The sequence below is a fragment of the Platalea leucorodia genome (genome assembly GCF_965183815.1).
Source record: "Platalea leucorodia genome assembly, chromosome: 2".
NCBI classification, from domain to species: Eukaryota; Metazoa; Chordata; class Aves; order Pelecaniformes; family Threskiornithidae; genus Platalea; species Platalea leucorodia.
Genome location: NC_138824.1, coordinates 45,805,494 through 45,831,596, shown reverse-complemented (window position 1 = coordinate 45,831,596; position 26,103 = coordinate 45,805,494). Strand labels below are relative to the sequence as shown.

At 40.4% G+C, this 26,103-nt stretch overlaps 1 protein-coding gene across 1 annotated transcript in view; it reads right to left on the bottom strand.

Annotated features, from left to right (window-relative positions):
• Positions 1–26,103, bottom strand: part of LMO7 (LIM domain 7) — a gene marked incomplete at its 5' end in the record, with an annotated part of 132,681 nt that overhangs the window by 81,168 nt on the left and 25,410 nt on the right. The window contains 2 exons of the mRNA XM_082304989.1: positions 11,367–11,436; positions 15,630–15,700. Coding sequence (XP_082161115.1) covers positions 11,367–11,436; positions 15,630–15,700 — 141 coding nt within the window. The remainder of the gene's footprint in view (positions 1–11,366; positions 11,437–15,629; positions 15,701–26,103) is intronic.

Sequence of the window (26,103 nt, the reverse complement as noted above, 5' to 3'; positions counted from 1 at the left end):
TACACTGTGCCTCCTTGAGCTCTGCATTCACAACAAACCCTCCTTAAGGAGGTATTTTTTAAAAGTAGAAAATGTTTTCCATGCAGCATTATACCGACCACTAAAGCTAGCTCAAATCAGTTTACTACAGAATTTAGAGCTGCATTTTGCAGCAGCATCACTGCATAGCTCCGCATTGTTTATATTTGGAGGTGGGGTGAGGGAAGAAACCTGCAGCAGGAGCTCGTTGAACGAGTCTGGTGACTTGCTCTTCCTCGGAGGTACGTTTCGGTTATTAGTGCTGGCTGTGGGTACGGCGTGGGGGCAGAAGGGGTGAGGGGCGAGAGCAGGGAACAGGGCTGAACCAACCTTGTGGTCTGACCACAGGCCTGGGAGCCAGGAACTCCCAATTACCACCTTGGCCTTGCACGTTGGGATGCTCGGTGCCCGTCACCCGCTCGTCCCGTCTGTAGACTGTGATCCCAGCTCCTACGGCTCTCTGTATTTCTCTGAAGGCTGCTAACGGGTTCGACCTTGAGCCGAAAGGAAGAGGAGGAGGAGTGGGTGGAATAGCTAAACTGCTTTTTTCCTCCCTTTTTGGGCCCAAAACTAAAAATAATAATTACAACAATCATCCTGCAGGGATATTTTGACTTCGAGTGACCTCAGGGCTTCTGTTCGGTAAATCATCCCACCTATAACAGCGTGCACGGTGCAGTCTATTGGCCAAAGATCAGAAATGGTGGTAATTGCTTCGCCACTCCCCTCTGTGCACCCTTCGTTGTTTTTCCACATTGGGTAAAATAATAAATTACTGTGATCCTTGACACTGTGATTGCCTGCCCCAGCTCTATGCACGATTACCGACACCAACTCTTTCACGATTCACTTCCAGCTTTTCTCTCAAAAAGCAGGTGCTCCTGCTGCCAGAATGCAGGAATGAAACTTCCTGCATAAACTCTCCCATCACCTTGGTGCTCCCAGTATCAGGAACTGTAAATCATAGCCGGGAAGAGGAATATTCCCCTTCACCACTGCAATTTGTGAGTCTCAGGGTTCAACCATGATGGAAACCATGTTCTGAAGCAGCCTTAGGTAAGAAGCATTTTGGTTTTGGACGAAAAGGTCCATCCATCCCCCAAACCCCAACTCCATCTATGATGACAGCAGCAGGTCACAGATCTCTGTAAGATCAAGGTGTGTGTTGAAGGATCTTCCCCAGAGTTTGTTCCTCAGCTCCTGGCACTGCCCACCGCCATGTGTAATGGCCAGCAGAAGACCTCTCTGCCCAGCTCACCTCATTGCCTGCAACCTGTTGCAGCACTGAGCTCCACAGTTTCTTTCCAACAGGAGTAATGGGATTGAGGAAAACACACAACAGAAATTAATGGCGTTTTTTTTTTGGAGCTGGACTTCCAAGTTGGCAGTTTTCGAGGTGCTTGACACAGGAAGGGACCAACTGTCCCCTGATGACTCAAAATCCCTCCCAGGCCCATGTCTCTTACTGTCTTACAGTGTAACCTTTGCTATGACATTACAGCTGCATATTACAGTGACAACATGTACCAAATGAGCCTTTTATGGATAAGAGAGAGTGAATATCAGGTTGTAAACCGCAGGTGAGTTTCTGGGATGTCACTGCTACCAAATAAGGCCTGCTGAAAAGGAGAAGGGCAAAAGTACAGCACATGGGCACCCCAGGCAGTCATGCCTTGTTAATCGAGAGAGCTCTCTGCACTTCAGCTTCATCCCGTTTTGGATAAGACAAAGGGAATTTAGCTTACCCACTTGCAGGCGTTCTTACTGTAAAGGAAGTATAGGCTCAGAAATCCAGCATGGAATAACCATCACAGGCTATTTCGATGTTTAGACAAGACTTAACTTTCCCACCAGTTACTTGCATTCCAGTCAAAGTCAAGGGGAAAGAAAAAAAAAAAAAAAAAAAAAAAAAAATCAAGTGATGTGCTTTTCACCCCAAACAGTTTATACAAAACAGACTTTACAAGTGTGTAAAATACTCCAGTGCCAAATCACCCCACTACACAGAACTGGAATGACAGTAATCCACTTAAAGGTGAAACTCCCCTGAAGCCTAATGAGTAAAGACCTCTTGTTCTTGAAACACAAAGTTTTGGCAGAGCTTGCTTCCCTGCCCCCCCCCCCCCCTTTTTTTTAATTTGTACACACAAGTTTTTCTGTTTCGCTCACCCAAGTTAACAATTTGATATAGATGAAATTCAGCCCCCTTGTATACAGGGCTTGAAACAGAGCAAGCTGCCTCAGATCCTCAGTTCACATAGTCCCTGATTTTTAGACTACGATTTAGTACTTCATTCTTCCTAAAAGAGAATTCAGAAGTTTCCTCTAACTTTGCTTCCTTCAGCAGCCTGACATCTTTCATTTCTCAAGAGGAGTAGCATCCTAGTACCCTATTTAACCCTTGCTGTCCTACGTGGGCTCATCCTATGGTGTAGAGAAGATCCCCCTGCACGCCCAGATCAATGAGCGGGTTTGGAAACAATCTCCCTTGCAGCCCATCTGAACTCCTGCATTAGTGCCAGGCTTCCTTGTGTTCCTCCTCATCCTCACGCCCTGCAGAAAGCGAGCTCGGTCACTGCAGCCCCAGCGGCTCAGCACCCTGCATTCGGCAGCATTTGGTGTTGGCATCATATTTAATACCTCTTTTACATACATCACCGGAGGAGGGTGATTCAGCATGGGCACACGGGCACGGAGGTGTTCAGACAGGCGTTAAAAGATGTGGTATGAGGATTTTGTACCAAACAGAAGAGTGAGTAGCATTGCTGTACAGCTCCCCGCACTGATACCACAGAAAAAGTTATCATCACTGCTGCAATTAACATCTACTTCCTTTGGAAATTACTATGAATTCTAAGCACTGTACATCAATAAATATTTGACAAGCTAGAGAGAAAAGCACTGTAGCATCCAGTTTATGAAGATTTAGCACAGATAAACAACGCCTCCTGCAAGAAATCTCAAAACCACGCTTCCTTGGCAAAGGGAGGAGAAATCAGATTATAAATGTCACAAGTATGATTTAAGGTGTGTACCTTTTCTACGTGGTTGACATTTTTTTTCCAGTTAGGAAGGAATGTTTCTTTACAAACACAGAAAGAGTCATCAGTTATTTAAGGAAATAAAAATAGCATACAAATGACAGAGTACACCACAGACTACAGCTGATTGAGTTGATAAATGGAAATTTTTTGCATTTCATTTGGCAACTGTATTTATGTATTTTTGTTAAGTGCTGGCAGGTTGAGGCAAAAAGGGTCATACTTTTTCAGAGCTTTGGTTTAGAGCAGGAGGAGGGATGAAAAATTTCCACATTAGAAAGTTCTTGCTGCCAATAATATTACTTTACAATTAGTTTACAAGAATTTTTCAATTAATTAATTAGCATTTTGACATCTCATCCCAGTAACATGTTGGAAGCATCGGTCTGGAAGACATGATCTCATTTAAAGCATCCCCAAAATACTGCCTTTGATTCATGGAGTTCAACCAACAGGCACAGCACTTACTGTCCCCTGACTAGATGTCAGGGTGAGCAGTTGAACCACCATTTCTTGAAGTCTGCAGCCATATAATTTCTCCCCACTTATGTCTCCTAGATACATTTCACTTCTTCATCACCCACCCAAAACCTGTCAAGTTCAATCCAGCGGCTGGGTTTCATTCTGTCTGATTGAAGTCTTGAGCAGCTACTAAAAATGTCACAAAGAGTTTGCATCAACCTCCCCTTTCCCCACACCCTACATTTCAAAGTGTTTAGGCAGTAACAGAAAACAATTAAAGGAAATTCAGAGCTAAGGCTGAAACGTACCATATGTTTTCAAGCAGAAGGGCACAAAACACCAGTAAACCACTGCCCAGATTACATACTCCCACTATCAGGCATTGAAAGACTACAGAACAATGTCATCTCTAACTATTAATAACCATACTTCCTTTCTAGCACACAACCCTCTTTTCTTAATTGTCTAGCAGAGGTATTTCCATACAAGCCACATTCCTCTTTCCCATAAGACAACAGGAGTACCAGAAGTGATTTATAGTGCCACATACATTCCCTATCAGGTCTTGCATCACTCCTGACATTTGTTAGTTTATAGATTTAGGTTCTCAGAACTCAGGTCAGACTTTTTTTTTTTCTTTTTGGTTCACAGCGTAGTCTAGGAGACAATCTGACCGAGTGTCAAAATTTCACCCCTACCCTACTCTGACTTACTGATTGACCACCGGAAAGCCACTAAAACTCTCTCTGCCCATGCCGTATCTTCACCATGGTTTCAGTTCTACACCTGAAGACCTCTTTGCAAAGTACTCCAAGATCTAACATTTTGAAGACTTTTATATAAGAGGTACGACTTTTCTTAAATTCTTAAGGATAATGATCAGGTTTCTAAAATGTTTCATAAATTTACAAAGACAAAGTAATAACTTTCTATTTTTTTATTTTTTTTTTAAATCAGGATTTTCATCCCCCAGTTTGTGTGCACATCATTCTCCCAAATTTGAAGCAACATCTGCTTAGGAGCTGGAAGTAATGGCAACTGAAACCCCTGAATTTTACAACGAAAACACACATGCTAATTTCCACATGCATTTTTTGTAGCACTGACAAAATCCCACTAAAATTCATTAAGTAAGAAATTTAACACATTGTTGGATGGTTACATTTGAAATACCATGCTGTGTCACTTCCCAGGTGAAAAGATATTTTCTCAGACTAATAAAAATTCTTTTATGTCCAGGAAACTTGTTTGAGCACTTCAGCTGGACCACTGATCAAAGAAGAAAGTTTCCCCTCCCATGTAATTGTACTTGTCAGAACAAAACTAGATACTTAAGGTGTATCCTAGTCACCTGTTTGGTATCAGTCAGGTAGAAGTCCTCATCTGGTTTAAGTGCTTTAAAAATCTGAAGATGTTACTTCACTTACTTAAAACAATGCAGTAAACATACCACTACACTAGATTTCAGGCTGAAATATCTAGAGGATACTAGAGGATACATACTACCTCAAATTGCTTGCTTGGTTTGGGGGTGGTCTTTTCGTTTGTTTTGGTGTTTGGGTTTTGGTTTCTGTTGTTATTGTTTTTTAAGTATAGTAAAATAAGATTACTTAAAGTTATGCTGTCCTTCCTGGCAATTACCATTTCTTTATTGAAAAATCTCTTGCTTCCCACAGGAAAAAGGAAAATAACACTTACTGGAAGTTTTGTTACCTGCAGCATAAAAAGGATATTGAACAAAAAGAGGTAGATAACTATGACTGTAAGGAAGAATCTGACCTTGTTTCTGCCACCTGAAGTGTTCCTGAGCCTGCAATAAATGTGTAGGCTGCCTTATAAAGGAGAGCACACGTTGGATGAAGGGCATGAGATCTGTCAGACTGTGTCCACTTTCACTTTCTCTCCCTTCCTCTTCAGTTTTAGACATATGTAGAAGAATAAAAGTCACAAGAAACACTAATTGCTCTTGAAAAACAAAAATCTCCACTCACACAAGCAATGATCATGCCAAGTAACTAGAAGTTTCTTAAAATACTTGTCTTCTGAATTCCCCAACAACTAGCTCAGCATATCCGTCCAGAAAACGGGCAATGATGCCTCTTTAACTTTGTTTACACGTTGAAATTATCAAATTTTCAGAAAGAGATGTGTATCATCTTGTGCCTTGCCTTATGAAAGGCAACACCAGACTAATCAGCTTCCAGGTGAAAGACATCACATAGGACTTATGCAACTTCACTCTTCGCAGCAGTGCTGCGTATGCACTCACCCTGTACCTCTGAATTTACAGTCCAAAGACAAATTAAAATCCCAAGACCCAGGTCAGCCATGAGGGAGAGGGAGGGCGATGAAGGCAGGTGTCAAGGCAGAGCCCACAGCTGCCACGTTAGCCGTAATGTGCTCTGGTCCTCGTCAAAAAGGCGGCTTAAACCCTCAGAAGAAAAAGCAACACTCCGCATCACTCAGTATTACTCCCTCATCACTGCAAAAAGAAACATCAGACAAGTAAACAGAGGATGTCAAATGGTTGTCAGCTCATTAGTCAGCTCGCGACCAAAATTTATGAGGCTATTTCTTATGAGTGTTTTTGGACAGTGTTAGTTGCTGCAGAACCAGCAAGCCCATCTGGGTTCGAGCCTTTATTTTTTGGTGTTTGGTAGCAAAGCAAAGCAAACAGCAGTAGCTTTTATGTAAACTTAGTTCATGTATTTGTACATTTTTCCCTTCCTTATTTGCCTTGAAGAATAGAAAGGAGAAGTTCTCTTATACTCATTTTCTTATACCAGACAAACTACTGTTAATATTACTAATGTAGCCCACACTAGTCAAATTCATAGAACAGGAGTTTAATATTTAAAAATTCAAATTATTAAAAAAAAAATACAAAATGCAAGAAAAAAAAGAAGCAGGGACCAATATAAAGGCTATACTAAACACAAGGAGGTGAACAGCAGGAGAAAATAAATAGTCAGGATTTTTAGCACGAAGGAATGAACTTTGGAAGCAGAGCTGCTTTGGAAAACAGGATTCTTTTTTACATTAAAATAAAACCTCTCATATTAATATAACCATTAGATTTTCAAATGTAATTGGAAAACATAACTAAGTAATCTAGAGAAGGAACTTTGTAGCCAAGTCCTAAATAAAACATACAACTGAAATAATATTCACTTTGCAAGTGTGGATTTTACCTGAAAAAATTGTTTTAAAAGTGTCCTATAATAAAGTCAAATTGTCATCTGCATGCCATTCCCCTGCAACAAACAAACAAACAAAAAAACCCAAACCAAAACAAAACCACACAAACACCAAAAAAAAACAAAAAAAACCCCCCAACCCTGTCAAGAAAACTTTCCCACAGAAAAGGAAATTATGGCCAGCCCTACTTGATGACAAGAGATAAGGAAGTACCAGGGCGGTTCCATGGTTTGCAAAGTGTTAGGCACAAAGGCTCAGAAAAATATTTTTTAATGGCAGCAGTTTTATCTTCTCTAGCCCTGTCTTCATCTCCCCTTTCATTTTGGTATAGTTTTCTTTCATATTTCTCCCTTCTACCTTTGCTATTCCCTACTTTCCTGGTGTAGGAGGTGCATGCCGATGATCTCCCTAATGAAGTGGCTCTCCCCCGCTGTTTGAGGTGGTTGTCTTGGTGCAAGTAGAATTAATACCTTCTGATACACGAAATAAGTAAATTATAGAACGTAGTGGTGTTATATTAGATTGCATTAAAGAGAGGGAATGATGTTTGAGTAGCACTTGTCAGAAGGGCGTATTGGGCCTTGGCGAATCAGGAAAATAAGTGTTTGAAAAATCCTGCCTGGAAAACTAGCAAGACGCTCTCCACCCTAAAGGAAAATTAATTCCCCACTAGAACAAAAAAAATCCTATTCTACAGTATTTCAGGTGCACATGTTCAAAGCTGGGACTGCCTAGAGATACGCAGTTTTATTCTCTTTTGTGAAAGGGAAACAAAAGTTCACCAAAAACCCTCTGCCAAAGCTGAAGAACTTCATGAAGATGACATTTGGTGCTAATATTCATCCAGCACTCACACTGAGTGACAGTTAGCAACATCGCTACTTGTTTGAAATGGAGGATCAACTTAAAAAAAAACCAAAAAGCACTAATGGCATTTCATTTACAATTCTAATAAACCCAATAGCTTTCTACTCTGCCCTGTGGTTTGACCACAGCCCTCACACCTCTGGTGGGACGAAACACTTCCCAACCACACAGCAACGTGTTGTACTTCCATTTTACTCACAGGAGCTGCATGGAAAGACAGATGGTCTCAAATGGTACCAAATTGGTACGTGGCAAGGCAAGGTTCCCATTAGCTAACACTCTCCAAAGGAGATACTGACTCTAACTCTGAATTTGCTTCACCACCTGGTCTCCGCTGGAAACTTACTTTAACTAAAATTTTGCCTTGCTAGAGAGCACTGTTACTTATTTTGAGCAATGAGCAATGTATTACTCTGACAGATATGTTGAGCTTGCATATACTATACAAAACTCATTCATCTTCCCACTGTCTCATGATGTCTTATGACTTCCATCCCGGTTCATGATTCTCTCTGCGTTCAGCCAGCTGGGTTGGAAACGTGAGGTTTCTGGGGAACAACGGCGCTGCAGCCAGAGATGCGCCTCAAAATGCTCTGCAGAGCCTTGCTGGAAAATATGTTGTCAGACCACAAAGTCCTCCCCCTTGTGTGACTATATCCAAGCCATCTCACATGCTGGGATTCAAGCTGAAAAGACCCTATTTATTAAGAACCAGGTTTTCTTTGGGTTTGCTTTTGCTAAGCATTCATTTTATTTCCACCCCCCCCACCCCCCAAGTACTCTAAGCAAAAATCATTTTGCAGGATCTGAACCCAGCAAGATTTATCAATTTGAGTAATTTTCTTTAAATCCCACCTCTGTTTCACATAACTATGGACCAGAAAAAGTGGATTTTTAAGGCAGACTGCACTTTCACTGCCATGCATAATGAAACCCCAGCTTCCACAATCCTCTGACCTTTCGGTTACCCTTACCACGTCCCCCAGAAATGCCAGAGGGCTTCAGAACTGCTACTCTGTGCCGGCTGGCTTGCCTGCTCTGCTGTACTAGGGAAAATATATGCACTGCTCTTTACACAAACTGTGTATTTTAGACAGTTTGAAAGATAAGCAGCAATTAAACTTTCATTTTCCAGAAACTGTTTTAGTGCAAGGGTTTTAAACAAATGGCATTTTTAAAAAATGGACAAAATTAAAGCAAACAAACAACAGCCACGTCCCAGCTAACTCCCTTTGGGAAACCTACGGGGACATCACTATCTTCGAAACCCACCGTGCGCTGTTAAAAGCGACCTGCAGCAAGTGGCATCTTTCTGTGACTACTGCTGGAGTTAGTCCTTTGCGCCTGCAAGATGGCACGCCTCATTCCTCAGGAAACCACCTCAAGAGCCGCACGGACGATCCTTCCGTCACTCGTCTTTGACCACCGCTTCCCTGAAACAGCTCTGGCACTTGTCTTACCCCCAGTGTAGCAGTTCAGTTTTACAAACTGGCACATAAATGAATAAATAAAGATGGCTAAGATGATGGCTAGATCTCACCCAAACCACGGGAGGCACATGCTTGAGATACGAAACGGAGCAGCGGGGCTGCAGCGCGAGCTGCTAGATGGAGATCCATTTACGGCCGGGTCCAACTCTCCCTCCCAAAGAGCTTTAGCAAACCCTTCCACACAAGCTTCAGCCCAGCCTTCCTGCACCAGGCCAAACTGGGGAGAAGTTTAATCAATTTTTTTAAGTTTGCCTGGTACCAATTCATCGTTTTTCGCTAACTGAATGCCAAGGTTCATTTCGGTATTACATAATCAAAACACATTTATTTATCCATTCCATCATGATTATACCTGAACCACTGTGATCCACACCCAAAATCACTAGACAGCAGTACAATCAAACTAAAAGTGAAAGCTAAAGCTTATTTTCATTTGTCTAAAATGTGGTTGGAATTTAGACAATCCTCCTAACATAAAGCCCCTATTAGATTTTATGAGAATTAAGGTATCATAAAAGCAAATATGATGTAACAAATTAATAATGCGTTTACTTCCTTAAAACAAGCACTGCAGTTCCCTAACTCAATACAAAAAAGTACAACACACAACATTCCATATAAAACCTTTCCCATGGGTTAACACAGAACATCAGCTCTCTCAATGACTACCTTCAAGTGGTATTTTAACAACAATACCACTGGATGATCTTGGTTTACAAGAATCACTCACCTTTCCTCCCCTTTCCTTTATTTTTGAAGACTTGTAGGAACTAGAAACAACTTGAAGGAAAAATAATATACTACAAGTAAGATATAAACTACACACCTAATGAACACTCTGAATTTTTGCATCTGGAAAAAAAAAACCAAACCAAACAGAAAACCCATATAAAAAACAGAGTTCTTACAGTTATGATTCAAGTTGACACTTAAGTCACCACAAAAATGAAATCTAGCCTATGGTTTTCTGGTTTGGATCAACTGGCTACTTCAGAGGCCATTTAGGCAACCAAACTGCTGATAGAATAACTGTGCTGTCGTCCCCAGAAGGATTTTGGTTTCATTTGAATTCTTTTTTGGATCCCTCACAGGAAAAGAATGTGCAGCACTTGTTATTCGCAAGCCTAATACCCTGAGCTTTTCTGGGACAAAGGCAACTAATACTTTCTACATTCATTTGATGTGGAAATGCACGTTCTCAGCTTGTGCAATAATATATGGCAAGTTAACCCAATCTTATGACCTCCGGCCAAGTTAACTACATTTCCTTTCTAACAAGATACACAGTTGACCAGCAAAAACAGATGTTTTGTTGGCTCATCCCATTAAAACAGGTAAGTACAAGTATCTAGAGATGTTTTGCATTCTACTCCTATTAAGAAATCAGGTAACTTTCCCTAATGTTGAGATAGCATGTTTACCATAACATGAGATCTTCCACTTCTTACAGGAATCATGCATATGCCCTTGTTCACCTTGGGTCTTTTAAGATGAGACTAATAGTTCTGATGACAGGACTAAGTGGCCTAGATACCCTAGTGACATGAATAGCCAACAAGGCATTCGTAGGAAAAAAATTATGAAGAAAAAATTATTTTAATTCATTTACCCACTAAAGGGTTTCTGATGCTAAATGGCTGCAAAATTTATCCTACAGTCTCTGACCAGCAGATTTACCAGACAGCATACAGGAAATCTTTTAACTTTCCTGTGAAAATGATTACATATATCTCCCCCTCTCCCCCGACAATGTGATTTACAGCCAAAACACTGGCAAATCCCTCAGCTGAAGCCTGAAGAGAGATCTTTGCATCATCAGAGTTATTTTAATGCAACCTAAACTTTGCTGTGGATGGGGAGAAGCAGATTCTAAAAATACTTGCGTTACACGGAACATTTCCAAGTCTGCCCCTTCCCTAATAGAGGAACATCTGAAATGGCTTGTGAATATAAAATAGGATGGTGGCCTTTAAATACAGACAAGTAACACTATATGGGTTTGTGCACAGGAGCTGTCAGTGCTTGATGTATCTGGGGATGATGAAGCTTCATGTAGTGACAAGCTGATTAAAGTTACAGATCCAAATCACAGAACAGGTAACCTTTGTGGTCTAAGACAATGTATAAATGGTACTATTTTAAACAAAAACGGAAATGGAACTAAAATCTTGAAAACTTAGTAGGTTTTTGTACCAAGACCATGTAAGAACAATAGGCAAGACAGCGCTCATTAAAAACAAACAGAACTTGGTGTCATACCCCAGATATTAGATTTGATGTCGTCACTTACCAAGCCAGCTATTGGAGTTGACAGACGGTTGATCTTCTTAACGATGCCAGGTTTGATCTTGTTAATCAAACTAAAAAGAAGTCACATGATTTTCTGTTACATAATCAACTTTATTTAAGCATGAGCACCAATACTTGTTAAGAAATACTTTTCATATAGTCCTAACTTATATGACTTGAACCAAGTAATTTGAACCTATCAAGACCCCCCTAAATTTTTTTAAATCAGTTTTCCAAGAAGTGACAAGCAACAACAGACTGTAGAAGCAAAAACGGGACAAATCACACACATGCACAAAGGAAGAGATTTCTGAGAATGGCAAAGTCAGTAAGAAGAGAAAATGCCTGGGTAGGCGTAGGCAGAAATGGATCTGTGTTTCTACTACATGGGTGGTCATGTTAATTAGTCTCAAATTTCCCATTTAAAGATTTTCTTCACATAAAAGTTCTGATGTAGAAGATGTCAAAAATATATCAGAATATTAATTTTCAGAGTTCAGTGTGAAAACACTGATATTGCTGTAAGTGTAAGAAATAAACTCAGTTTTCGTAATGCTATCAAGCCCAGTATGATGTGTGCAACAAATCATTTTTGGTACACACGCAACTCATTTTCAGTATCAGCCAGAAGAGATTGCACCTCATATCACTCTTACTTTATATAAAATTCATAATTAAACTGAGAAGATAGGACAGACTAACGCATTGCTGTTGAATACGCAAGCCCAAATGCACACCTTATCCTGCAGTGAAGATGAGGAACAGGATTCCTTGCACCTTCATACCTAGGTTTTCAGTCACAGAGGTAGGGAAATACTGTGGTTCACTGAATTATACGCTAGACCACAGGATCAACAGAGAACAGGGACCTCAGGACACCCTGCAGACTTCATCTGCCTATATACCTTTGAGGATTTTGGACTTGCTCCCTCTTCTTGTTGCTGCTTGTCTGGCCAGTCCCTTTACCCCACAAAGCATCAGTGAGGTTTTGTGATCTGCCCACGCCAATGCAGAGTCAGGACCTGGAGTTTAAAACTCTATGTGGGAAAAGGCCATTTTTGCTCAAGCAGCAAATTTATTTGAGAAATAAGCAAAAAGAACAGAGTTTATCTATACACACTGGAATGAAGGATAGATTTCTAGAGTGCCTGCAAAAGAGAGAATGGCTGCAGGTCCTGAGATTTTTCAACTGCATTAAGTTATTTAGTAAAAAAAACCACATTTGTTGACTTTTTCACAAAAAAAAAAAGTTATATGTTGAGCCCTAATTTATTTATTTAGATAATTAATTTTCCAAATTTTTATTTGCTTTACTGTACTTCAGAACATGAAGTAACATGTGATTGTGAAAACTTAAGTGACTTCCTTCCTCTAATGTATACACAGGAGATATGGTATAATGTAAAAGGCTTTACTTTGTCAACTACTGACCAGCCCGTCAAGATGCACACTTGGTTTGTTTGGCCCACTTAATGACCAACTGGACTGCTACTGGAGTACAGGGTGCAAGTACAGGTCTTATCTGCTATAGTTTAAGTCAAATATGCCATCTCCAGAAATAATGTATCTGCAGACATTAAACTAGCCACGTCACAGGTTAACCAAAGAAATGGGCAATGTCACGTCTAGTTTGTCTCCGCTGTTTAAGATCTTGCGGTCTATTGACTTCGGTGAAAACTGCACATCTGAAAACCTTTCCCCATCTTGCTCTTTTCTGTTTCCACAGGATTTCTGTGAAAATCACTTCTGCTTGTACTTCAAGTATGTCAAATTTAAAATTATGACACACGAGGACAGCTATATGATTTAATGCAACATAATGAGGCATCTTTTGCTTTAAAGAAAGCTGCGTGCTCCTAAGGCAAGCTGCTCCACTGAAGGAATTACAGGATGTTTTTCTTGCATATGGCTATTAATTACAGATAAATTTAACTGATTTGCATTTGGCAGATGGAGGCTCATATTCTTTTGCCAAATAAGCGTCAACAATGAGGATATCAGAGGATTAGAGTATATCAGTTCACTGCCAATTCTTAAAGACACTATTTAAGAGTTACAGCTGAATACAATACACACATCCCACTAAATGCATACCTGAAGAAATACCTTCTTATTAAAAGTATAAACTATTTTTATTACCACAGTCAACATTTGATTACATAAGTTATGAAAATACAGAGTCCATCTCTACAACATCATTCAATCTTCAAAATAAATCAAATCCTGCATATCACAAAGGTAACTGCAAGCAGCTAGCAAGACAGTCTGATGGGCAAAGGGCCCAAAGGAGAAAGTAAAGGCAAGGACAGAAAACGCAGTAATAGTCACAGAAGGGAAAAACACAGGAATGTTGCCTTTTCACATTTACTTTGGTTATTTTTGACATACAGTAAAAAAATTCAGAGAACTGTACCTTTATAAATCTTTTCTGAAAGTTAGCTTGGCTGAACTGATTTTAAGAGTGGCTCTGAGATTTGAGATCTTTTTTTAAATGTCCCAGGTAGTCCTCTAATGAGAGTTCCCTCTTACTGGCATTCTAATGACATTTACACCTGCCGTTCCTTAAAATACTAAGGGATTAGCACCGCTTCCAGTCCTGGAAACCTGTTCCAGTAAGTACAAAACCAATTACAGGTATGTGGAAGAGACCTGAGGAGTGGACATTTTACACCTCTGACTCAGTCTAGCAACGAAACCAGACAAGTCCTATTATTGCCAAGCCTGTAATATATAAGCACAAGGAAGCTTTTTAGAGAAAGCACTCCAGAAAAAGCTGAGGTCAGAGCTTGTTGTTGAAAGCAGTAACTAAGTCAGTCCAGAAAGTACTGAAACCTGGACTGTAGGTGCACATATACGGCAACATATCGCTACATTATGCGGAGACTCAATCCATTTACTTTCATAATTTTAAAGTGCTTGTTTAAAAACAAAAAGTGTATTTTTAAGTATGCCAAATATCATCCAATAGATTCTACATTATTGAGATACTTGAATGCAACCATAATTACACAGAAGACCAAATAGCCCCTCTCATGTATATTACTTACTAATACTGCTCTTCAGTATAGAACATGAAATCAAAAGCCTGTCTGTTAGCTTTTGTGCTCATTTTGGCTGGGACAGAGTTAATTTGCTTCATAGTAGCTAGTAGAGGGCTATGTTTTGGATTTGTGCTGGAAAAAGTGTTGATAACACAGGGATGTTTTAGTTACTGCTGAGCAGTGCTTACACAGAGTCAAGGCCTTTTCTGCTTCTCACCCCACCCCACCAGCGAGTGGGCTGGGGGTGCACAAGAAGCTGGGAGGGGACACAGCTGGGACAGCTGACCCCAACTGACCAAAGGGACATCCCACACCATATGATGCCATGCTCAGCGTATACAGCTGGGGGAAGAAGGATGGGAGAGGGATGTTCAGAGTGATGGCGTTTGTCTTCCCAAGTAACTGTTATGCATGACAGAGCCCTGCTTTCCTGGAGATGGCTGAGCACCTGCCTGCCGATGGGAAGTAGTGAATGAATTCCTTGTTTTGCTTTGCTTGCGTGCACGGCTTTTGCTTCACCTATTAAACTGTCTTTATCTCAACCCTTGAGTTTTCTCCCTTTTACTCTTCTGATTCTCTCCCCCATCCCACCGGGGGCGAGTGAGCGAGCAGCTGTGTGGGGCTGAGCTGCCATCTGGGGTTAAACCACGACAGCTTTAATTTACAAATTTCTAAAACTCACTTCAGAAATGAACTACTCTTAAAAAGAAAACTTACCTGGATGTAAAGTTCTCTGGGTGGAATAGGCAGCTTTCAGGATTTAGAGAACAACTAGCACACAGAGTTTACAATTATTTCTTACAGGCGGGTAGGAATGGAGGACAAAAACCCAAACCCCAACAACAACAGAGGGCATAGGGGTAACCGAGTGCATTGATCCCAGCTGTAGCCACACCACCTTGCACAGGCTGAAGAGAAAGCCCAGTGACACCATGAGCATTATAACCAATAAAACTAAATCAACTGGCCAGAGGATCAGCACGATCCTCTTGCTAACACTTGAGAGAGCATATAGGACAACACATGAAACACAGATCTCGAGAGATGATGTTTGAAAGCTGTTCTACCTTTCCATGACAAACAACACGTATAATAAAAGGGAAAAATTACTTATTACAAAATATTTTTGGTACTTCAAAAAAATTTCAAACAAGAGGCCAGCAAGGAAAGAGGCCAACTGATGTTAACCTGAAGGATTTTTATATAGGTAAGTCAATACTCACTCGCACAACAGGACTCCATTTTCTAGAGCTGCTCGAAAGTCTTTGGTTCCAAAGCTCTTCCCAGTAACTGTCTATAAAAATAAGAATTGAGAGTTAACTGGACATGCACACAAAATCAGGAGTAGCAGGAGTATCTAAGAAGTACTAAAAAAAAGAAAAACCCACACTTTTGGATTCAACACTTAGGTCATACTATCTATTATTTTCTTATATTAATTTCAAAAGAAACAAGCTTTTAAAAAACAGTTCTTTGTGCCTCAGAAGAAGTCAGATCCAACATCTTCAAATAGTTTCCTCTAGTGTAAACCAATCTTCAGCTGAATTCTGTGGGAATACTTATTATTTTCTAAAGCAACACCAGCCACACTGAAAAGCATAAAATAAATTTCAAACAGAAGTGCGAAAGAGAGAAAAAGTCTTTTATCTCCTACTTCAAATTACAGCGTGTATACTCATGATATCCAGCACCAAGTATTTTAACAGGGTTTTTTTTCCTGACGCTTGCATCTAAGGCAGTGTGACTGAAGAACCACTCCAGCAAGTCTGTATTACCACGTGCACATCAATTCCCCTTACTTGGCAAGTGGTAGGACTATACTAATGGGACTACTTTTTATACTCAGAGTGAAAAGCAGTGAACAAGAACAATGTTTTATAAAGGACTTAAGATACCCAACGCCAAAAGGATTGCCTACAGGTTTTCAGCAAAGTTGCTTTCCATTTTTTTTTTTGTAAAAAAAAAAAAAAAAAGGTTTGGTCCAGGCATTAACTCCCTCCATCTCAAACGAGGCCATCAACACAGCGCCCTGCTCAAGTCTAAACTCACTTGGATTCTTCCTACTCGATCTTCCCTCTGCCCATGTCCCTTGAAGGAACGAAATTTGGCAGATTTCGTCTAAACACCTAGATTAGTAACCCACGCGCAAGACAGAAAAGCAGTCAATATTCCTAAAGCAGTCCAAAAGAGGGTTTTATCTCACTTGGGTATAGAAATCAAACACTAGGAGGGGTATTTATTTGAGCTTAGAGGTCACCAGGTTCAGTCACCAGCTAATTACGAACCTCCCTTTGGGGATCCCGACTGTCCCTGATACTGCACAGGACTTCAGGCACACAATTAAATGTGCTGTGGAACCTGTGTGCATCCAGACCAAAGCTACTGGTTACCACAGTAATTAAGGAAATTAGCAGTGAAACAAATGAGTTGTGCTTGGTAAAAGAGCAAAGGAGAGGATGTAGCTCTTTAAGGATCTGTTATGTTATCATCCTATTATTTTTTTCCTAAATTGAAAAAGGAATGTATACTAACACCAGAAATGCTAGAATTTAAGCAAATAATTTTTACATAAGGTATTTTTTAATTAGAAAGCTGTAACTTCAATCTCCCTATTGAGAACAATTTTAGACGTTACAAAAATCTTCTTTAGGGTTTAATTTTTTTTTTCTAGGATTTAAAGAGAAAGAAAGAATTATGACAAACCAACTCAAGACAAGAAAAATTTCAACATGGGGGGGGATGGGGACGACAGACAAAATCAACCCCAAAACTTTTAACAACAGCAAAGGATGATAATGATTCCCCTGAGAGAACTTAATTTTATACCATATTCCTTTAACAGTCTGTTCTTACAGAAGAGTAGATGTTGCATCCTAGCAATATCATTTTCAAGAATCATTTCAAAACATAGCATCTGAAAATTACCATCATCTCAAATAAAATATGGCCTTTTGCTTCCATATTTGTATAGAAAGCTGTTATATTTAGTGATAATGATTTTGAGGAAACTATCCAGTGTAACAGCACTGAAATATAAATATTTGTGTTCCCTAGGTAAATAGGGAATATGGATTATAAATTAAGCCCTTCATTCTGCAAGCTAGAAGCTTGAAGTTTGCATGTCATACAGCAGAACGGTACTGTAATAGGGGCTGTAGGATGGGGGTCTAGCTTTATAGTTACGTTTCAAACTCCAATCAATTGTTAAGAGTCCAAAAGTTATTCTCATTTTGCAGTTGTCGCTGACATCTACAGGACTACCCAGTCTAAATGTTTGGTTTAACATAGACAGTTTACCGGCAAGTCACGCATGCAATAGATGGTGAGATGTTTCCTCCACCTAGAGTTGGGCCCATCCCAAACCTGCAATGTCTTACATATCTGCCAACAACCTTGACACTGAAATTCTTAAAAAAAAAAAAAAAAAAAAAAAAAAAAAAAAAAAAAAGTAGAACTGCAGCATGCAGCTAAGGAGATCACTCCTCAAAAAGACAAGGAGCATCTGTCACTGAAGACACGTTAAACTTCAGCGTAGCCCCTTCAGAACACAACAGTGCCATGCTGCTGCGCATAATCACGTTTTCATGGTGTATCTTGTGGTCTTTTTCACAAAAAAAAAAAACCCAACACCTCAGTCTCCAGAATGGTGTGTGGAACATTTTTGACTGCCACAAAGTCTTCAGGCACATGACCTCAGGTAACCAGAAGCCATTCTTGAACAACAAGAGAGTCCAACTTGAGTACAAGGTTGTAACTGCTACTGTTAAGACTTGCAAATCTCTGAAAATTACAGTAGAGGACATTACACTGGAAGCATTTTGACTATGTTATTTGTGTAGCCACTGTGGCAATCAACACTGATTTTTCATACAGGATGGAGCTGTCAGACAAATCTTGTGGCCCACAGATTTTGACGACTACGTGGTTTGTTGACATTAAAATAAAAGCATCAGTACTGCCAAGTTAGGTTTCATTAATATTGGCTTTTAAAGGATAACTAATAATTAAGTAATTAAGAGGTATTCTCAAGGAACAATTTAACACTATTAGCTTGAAACCGAAACGTTTTCCAAGTTGCACAACACCTTGAATTTGTTGATGTCACAAAAATAAGTACTCCATTTTAAACCAAGCTTTCAGACAGAGACGGAGGACTTTTCCCAGCATGGACTTTCACCTAGCTTATACCCACTGCAAGGCAGCAATCTCAGCTGTAACTAATGTAGCCTACATCGGAACGAGGTATCATTAAAAAAAATGGAAAGCCACGGACTGGCTCAGAGTTCCCTGACTTTTAAGAACCTGAGTGAGACAAAGTGAATCCCAACCTGAGATATTACATCTTCAAACTATGTCTACGATTTGTGAGTCACTGTTTATTCATTAAAACTGGTTATACTGGGTGTGGTACTCTTATGTAATAGACATAATTGATTTTGGACAATTTTTCAACCACTTAGGCCACGTGAGCCACCAAATAATAAAGGAAATATCTTGCAAAAGCAATTTTTATCCATGTTTGAACAACATCTCTTTTCAAATTATGCCTCTTTTCTCTCCTTCATTCAGCTGAATGTATTCTCTTTCCTTCTCTGCTTTTTTGATAGAAAGAGAGCAATGACATAATTAAAGGCTATATCATAAAATCGCATTTAATTGCTGCTATAAAACAGTTTGATTTTATTTTTGTAAGACAGCATCCCTTAATACTTTGGTAACTTGCAATTGCCAGGTCCAAGCAATTTACTTCAAACAGTATGCAAATCAAGTCTTTACTTAAATTTTGACATTTTAAAAATGCTTACACACACATATAAACACACACAGGGCTAGTTTAATTTCAGGTTTGCTGTGATTCCTGTAGGAAGAGGCAAATCAAGAAGAAATAACCAAAGATCAACCATTCCGAAGATGGCATGACACCAAAATCACGACGGACTGAACAAAAAGCACACAGCACAGAAGAATACGCTAATTATACACCTCAGTACCAAAATTAACATTGAGTAGGTTTCTTTGGCTTGTCCTACTAGAGACCAAATATAGCTAATCATAAAAGGCCTTCTTTGCCTTAAAAGCTATTCAAAGTTGCAAGATTTTTCACTGTTAATAAACAATACTACTGGAGTTCATGGCAAGTTGCTTCCATGGTTTACACTGGTTTGAATGGCTTCAGCAGAAAGGCAGCTCTACCGCAGTAGATGTTTTCAAGCGGGTTAGCTTCCCATACATACCACCACATGCAACTCAACGTGCAAGGGACTGGGAGGTTTCTCGATTTAACTTTGCTGTGGTGGAAACACCAAAGCTCAACTCTCCCCATCCAACGCAAGACTCACACCACATACACGGGCACGCTGGCTAACTGATTCTCCGTCACAAAAGCGTTAGCTGCTCAGAAACAAGGAGGCAGCACTGCATCATGCCCAGCCTGTGACCTGAATGATGCCTTGCTGCAGAGGAGCCAGGTACTCACCATTCAGCCGGCTCTGCAGTTCACGCTGGCCAGCCCTGCTCTATCTCATTCAGAGCTCCTCTGCCACTGCCCCATGTAGACAACACCATCTCAAACCATGCAAGGACCCCACGCACCGATTTGAGAGAAATGCTAACTGCACCAGCGTGAAGAACAGAGCTCCATGATGTAGGGTCGTAGATTAGTGATGGAAGATCCAAGAAAGAAACTGAACTATGCATGATAGCAACAGCCTTAATGCAGGCTCATGCAAGGATCTCACCAGGCAAGCAATTAATCAGATAACAACCTCAAGAATATTACATTGATTTATGAACTCCAGGTCCCCAGCTCAGCCTGCAACAAGAAAAGCCAAGTTGACTGCTCATGTGCTGTATGGAACTGGGACAACGATACGAATCCAACGCTGCCATACCATCCCCACTACAGAATTTTGGCTCCACCTGCCAGCTTCTGTCACAGTGCCTGCCTCGGCAGATCACCTCACATACACATCAATGTCTGAATTACTACCTTGCTAATGGCCTTTCTTCCCCCTACCCTAGTTACCAAAAATCTGGATCAGACGACATGGCAAACAGCTCCATCCTTACATAATCCCAGCATTACATATCTGTTTACAGCACTTGTTTGGCTCTAACTATCCTCATCCAATATATCACTCCAGAACAGTGCTGTTACTATAAGATGCACAAAGAGATATATAGGCTACACACACAGCCAACAAGCAAGCGTTCAAGACGCTCCCAATGCTCTGGCATCTCTATGGTTTGGCAGGGCTCGGAAGTAGATTTATGACACATTTTTATATGGTATTTCGAGTCCACTGCATCATATATACAGTTGTCAGTAACATGCTTTACCTCAGCCTGACAGATTTTATCTTTTAGGGTCTGTCACAAAGGAGGAGTACCATCAAAAGGGGGGGAAGAAAAAAAAAAAGAAAGAAGTAACACAAAAGCAGCAGGGATTTCTTCTTCTGTGTTCCTGTAGGAACTGAGGATTCTTCTGGACTGTGACAATGAGTAGCTGCTTTGTGGGACACTTCAGATGCACTACCAAAGTCCTGCCTCCCACTTTCATGGCTATTTGTAGTCCTGTTTAAATGCCATGTAGGAGACGGGCTTGACCTTGAATGGCATACGAGGTAGCTGTCAACAAAAATGCTGCCATTACACTTTGGAGTAAGGAGCTTGCAGTGTTTGGCCTTTGCAGACTTCCCGTCCAGTTTTCTCCTCCCCACTGGCTCTTCTCCAGATTTAAAATAACAAAACAAAAAACCAACCACCCACCCAAAAACCCCAATCAACAAACCAAACAAAAAAAAAAAACTCTAGCATGGCCACAATTTGCTCTGGTAGTCAATTAATTTGTCTAAATCCCTGCCAAAGGGCAGATGGTAGGAACCATATTCAAAGGGTTGCTGCACATAATCTTGAACACACAAGTGGCAAAATCAGGCTGGCCACCATCTGGGTGAGAAAGCCTTTAGTGTTGCAGCAAACAGCCCCGCCACAGCGGTTACTAGCTTTCTCAAAGTCAAACGGTGGAGAAGAGTGGCTCATTTCTGAAGTAAGGAGGACTGGTCTCCCTGAATCTTGGCCCCTGGGAAGCTGTACAGAAAGAGTGGGCATTTGTACCTTCCAACCATGGGAGAATGCTGCTGGCACTTCACTTCTGGCAGCAGGAGGGATGCCGGGTCTAAAGCAGCTAAGGTCAGAGAGAGAACCATGCTACTATCTTCCTGTCTGATCACAATTTAATTCATGGTCCAAACAACTCCTGAGAGGTCAACAAGTGCTCAAGAAGCTGGTATCCACAGAGGCTTTCCTGGTCAGCTGTCCAGCCTTAGGACACTGCCCAGCCTAACAACTTCACAGGAGACAAGACCAAGGCCTGGATTTCTACAAAAGGAAGCTCCTCATTTCAAGTCCTCACACCTCATTGCTAAAATCCATGACAGGCACGACTCAACTGAGGAAGAGTACTGGAGTTTCTAGAAATAAGAAGAAAAATATCTACCAAGAAATCTGCTGTATAATCTAACTGCACAGCAAAAGTAAGAAGGCTGAAGAGGATGAATATTTTTGCCATTGAGCGCTCATGCTGGTCCATGTGAATGTCCCTCTTTGCATCCGTTAAACTTCTGTTCTTCAACTGGAATAACTCCTGCTCTATTGCTCAACGCAAAGCTGTACTCTCCTGTTTCTCTCCATACCCCAAATCCCTGGGCATCATTTCATTTCAGAGGATGTGGAAATTTTTCAATCTTCAGCCAAAATTGCCTTTGATAACAAACCAGAACAGACATTTATAAAAGGAAACGACTGATTATTGAAAAAGTCTTACTGCTATTTTCTATCATCAACATAATGATGGGGTCTTATTGTGGTATGCCTTCTGGACAGACATGCCAAGAGTCCTGAAATAACATACAACTACATTTTTACAAAAGATGAAGAAAAACAATAATGGGTAAGCAAAGAGGCACACTGTTACTGGTGTGGTAGGTGCGACAAGCATAGATCTCTGCTGATCAGCTGCTTATACTCTGTTTTTTCAGCTCTTCTGTCAAATTGCATATAAAAACGCAATCTGAAAGATGGAAGTGAAGTTTTTCTTCCAATATTTAATGGAAACCCTGACTTAGGGGAAACAATACTGCAGAAAGAGCAAGGATAAACATTTGGGATCAATCCATTCAGTGAAGCTCCACCCCACCCCCCCCAACAAGAGCATCCCACAAAACAGCAAGATTAATAAGCTTACTGTTGTCTATACTGATGACTGTACTGACAGTTGTCAAACTAAGAAACCCGACATACATTACCTTGTGTGACAAAAAAGGTCTCGCTGTATTTGTGGAGATGGGCAAAATAAACTAGATGGAGGCAGGAATTCCAGTAGGACGTAAAACTTGCAAATGCAAAGTGCAATTTGAATGACTAGGAATCTGTGAAAGATCAAGCCATTGAAATTTTAATTTAATGATATAGTTACATCTGGTTTATTTGGATACTATTAAAGAGTTCAAATGCACACCAGTTTTAAGGCTGCCATCCTAATTGATGCATGCCGATTTCAACTTTAACCAAGTGTTTACTTTCTCACATGTATTTGCAACTAACTTCAGTTAGATAAAAAGTGGATACCTATGCACCTTCCCAAAACAACAGAAGAGTAAGATGATTTTTTTACAATTTGCCAGCTGAGCTCCATACTAGTTCAGTGGTTGATGGTAGAAGAATGGTAGCAGTGGATGCCTTAACCGTAAATGTTCCTAATGAAGCAGAGAAAAGGACAAAATCATCATAAGAAAACAAATGTCCAAACATTCAGTTCACCCTTGAAACAAGAAACCAACCATTTAATTCCTTAAATATGCAAAAAACTGTTTGATTGAAAGTTGTCTTTTCCAAGTCATTCACAGTATAACGGTGGTGTACTAGAGCTGGGTGTTTGTTTCTGCTGGGGGGGGGGGGGGGGGGGAGGGGGGGGGAAGGGGGAAGAAAGGAAAAAAAAAAAAAGTTAAACATACCCAGGGAATGAGGAGTATGAAGGAATGATTTCTAGAAAAGAAGTGATCAACTGAGATAACGGAATAAGTGGCAAGCACAGGTTCCAGTTTCACTGCTTAGAAATCTTTTAATCGTCATGTTTCATAATGTACACGCTCTCATACTAGCCAAATTTTGAACTTGCCTGTTGTGAAAGTCAGTCGCTCCGTATACCATTTCTTAATCTTTTTTTCTGAAACATCTACCTCTTCAGCACTCCATTGGTTGTTACCTGACCTCAAGCTGTTAACACCTTTTCAAGCTGGGGAATAAGCGATCAAGAGAGAAATGAATCTCTGCACAGCTGTGTCTCACCTGGACTCCCACATAGTATCCACCCGGGTCATATAAAAAGGCTGCCCTGAATAGGAAATCAGTATGTTCTCAACATTTCCCTTAGAAGGTTGAAATAAAAGGACTAGAAGAATATCAGCAACAACACAGCTTAGAAAAGAGAACTTGCAGTAAGATTTAGACACACCACAAACAGAAGAAGGTTTTGTAGGGCTGGCTGAGCAGTCCAGTCACAGAAGAAAACGATGATTTTCCTGCCATCCTAAAATGGCACCAAAGCCTCCTTTCTCACTCTCTTCCCTACGCCCATGTGAACGGTCTGCATTAGAAAGTGTCCTGCAATCATCCAGACTACTTTGTGCTTTAATATAGTACTAAAAATGAAAAAAAAAAAAAAAAAAAAAAAAATCCCCACATAACTCCCTCACCCATCCCACTGCCTCTCCCCTGCCCCAAAATGACCATGGCAATTGAGCCAGGGGTGCCAAGCACCGGCAAAGGGCACTACGGGGCTGGAGCCACAGCATGCTGGAGATAAGAGGGGGAGAACATTTGGACTTTGTGCAGCTTGAGAGGCTTAACATACCCCAAAATCCAGTGATTCAGCACCCTGACAGCCAGGTGGTACGTGACCGATGGGACGGACAGCCACGTGCCCTCACAAAGAACTTCAAGTTCAGACAATAATAATAATTTAAAAAAAAAAACACCCCCAAAACCTCTATGCAAAATCTGTCTATACCATTGCTTTCGCTAGAGGAGGAAAACAAAGTTTGCGACAACTGCAGCACTTCAGTTTCAGGTGACCAAGAAAAAAAGAAAAAATTTTGGTTTTACAAGCTTCAATTTAAATAGAGGCGTTACTCGAAATATTAGCAGATAAAATGTTAGTGATACTAAAATCACATTTGTCTAGGGCAAACGTAAAGAAAGGATTAAAGCAAATACAAACTTGGACATTTTTGCTGTAGAGGTACTAAAATCACGTTTATCTAACATTTTAATCTATTATTTTATATTTAGAATTCTAAGTGATGTCTCTGCTTCACTGTAACTGAATCTTTAAATATTTTGCTCTTGTTCATTTAGAACAAAAGATAAATGCAAGCTATAAAAAGCATTCTGATGCTTGCATTTCTTAAGTTTATAGCTCAGTTTTACTACTATTATAATTCCAGCTCAGAGAGTATATGTCGCAAGTTTCAATACAGGCTGTCAGTTCACTAGCATTTATTTTTACAGGAAGGACCTTAAGGAAAACAGTATCTTTGCTTACGCTGATTAAGAAAAGTATGCTAAAACTCCACTGCTATTTGCAAGCGGGTCCCTGTTGGGATTATTTATGTAAGTGGCAGAGAGATACAGAGATACTGAATGAAATGGCCAAAACCAGAGCACACTTCTGCCCTACATTACAATTACCTCTTACGAATCGACTGCCTTGATTCTGGGTGCATTTAATACTTTGATTTTTCATATATTTTAAATATGCATGATTCTCCAGAGGGCAGCACCAGTGCCAGGAGTGAACGGGGGATGTAACCACAAGGTCTTGAAACTACATTCAGCAGGAGGAAAAACACATCAGATAAAACAATATGCACACAAGAAGGAAATGCTTTAGATACAATTGCTTTCACGAGGTTATTCATGCATAGAAGTAATTTCTTGTTATTACTGGAGATTTGTCAATCTTTTCGAATTTTTCAGCGTTCGCTGGAAGCAGTACTTTGAGCAGCATTCATATCGAGACGTGCTTTGAGTCAGCTTCGGCCAAAAACATTCACCAACGCCCCCCCTTTCCCTCTCACGCTTACACCCACAGGCGCACACGTAGGGTTTGGGGAACCAACAGCCCTCTCACCGCATCCTCCCCCCCGTCCCCACATCCCCTGACTTTTATATCTCCTTCTACACCCACAGGTTTCCAACTCATTTCACCAGGTTTACGTAGCTCATTAACAAGGCAACAGATGGGACAGCGAGCAAAGAAATTGTGCGGAAACGAACATTTAACAGGGTCAAAAGACACCGTAAAGGCAATTAGTGTCACATACGGATCTGGAAAAAACAGTCATGACACCACTTCCCAGTAAACTATGGCACTTGGCATTAATTGCAGCGCTTAAACGATACCATTTAGAAATGTCAATATTATCTAGCAACAGTTATGTAGAAATAAACCATCAGGTGGAAGTCACTGAAATTAATCCTGACTTCGCTGACTTCTGCTGTAGAAATATTATGCTCTTCTCTGCAGTTAGAATAATTCAGGGGGAAGGATTAGCGCAAGAGAACTCCACTGATATGACCTGTTCACATCAAAATAAAAGCAAGACTGTAAAGCTGTCGAATACTACTGTGTTTAGT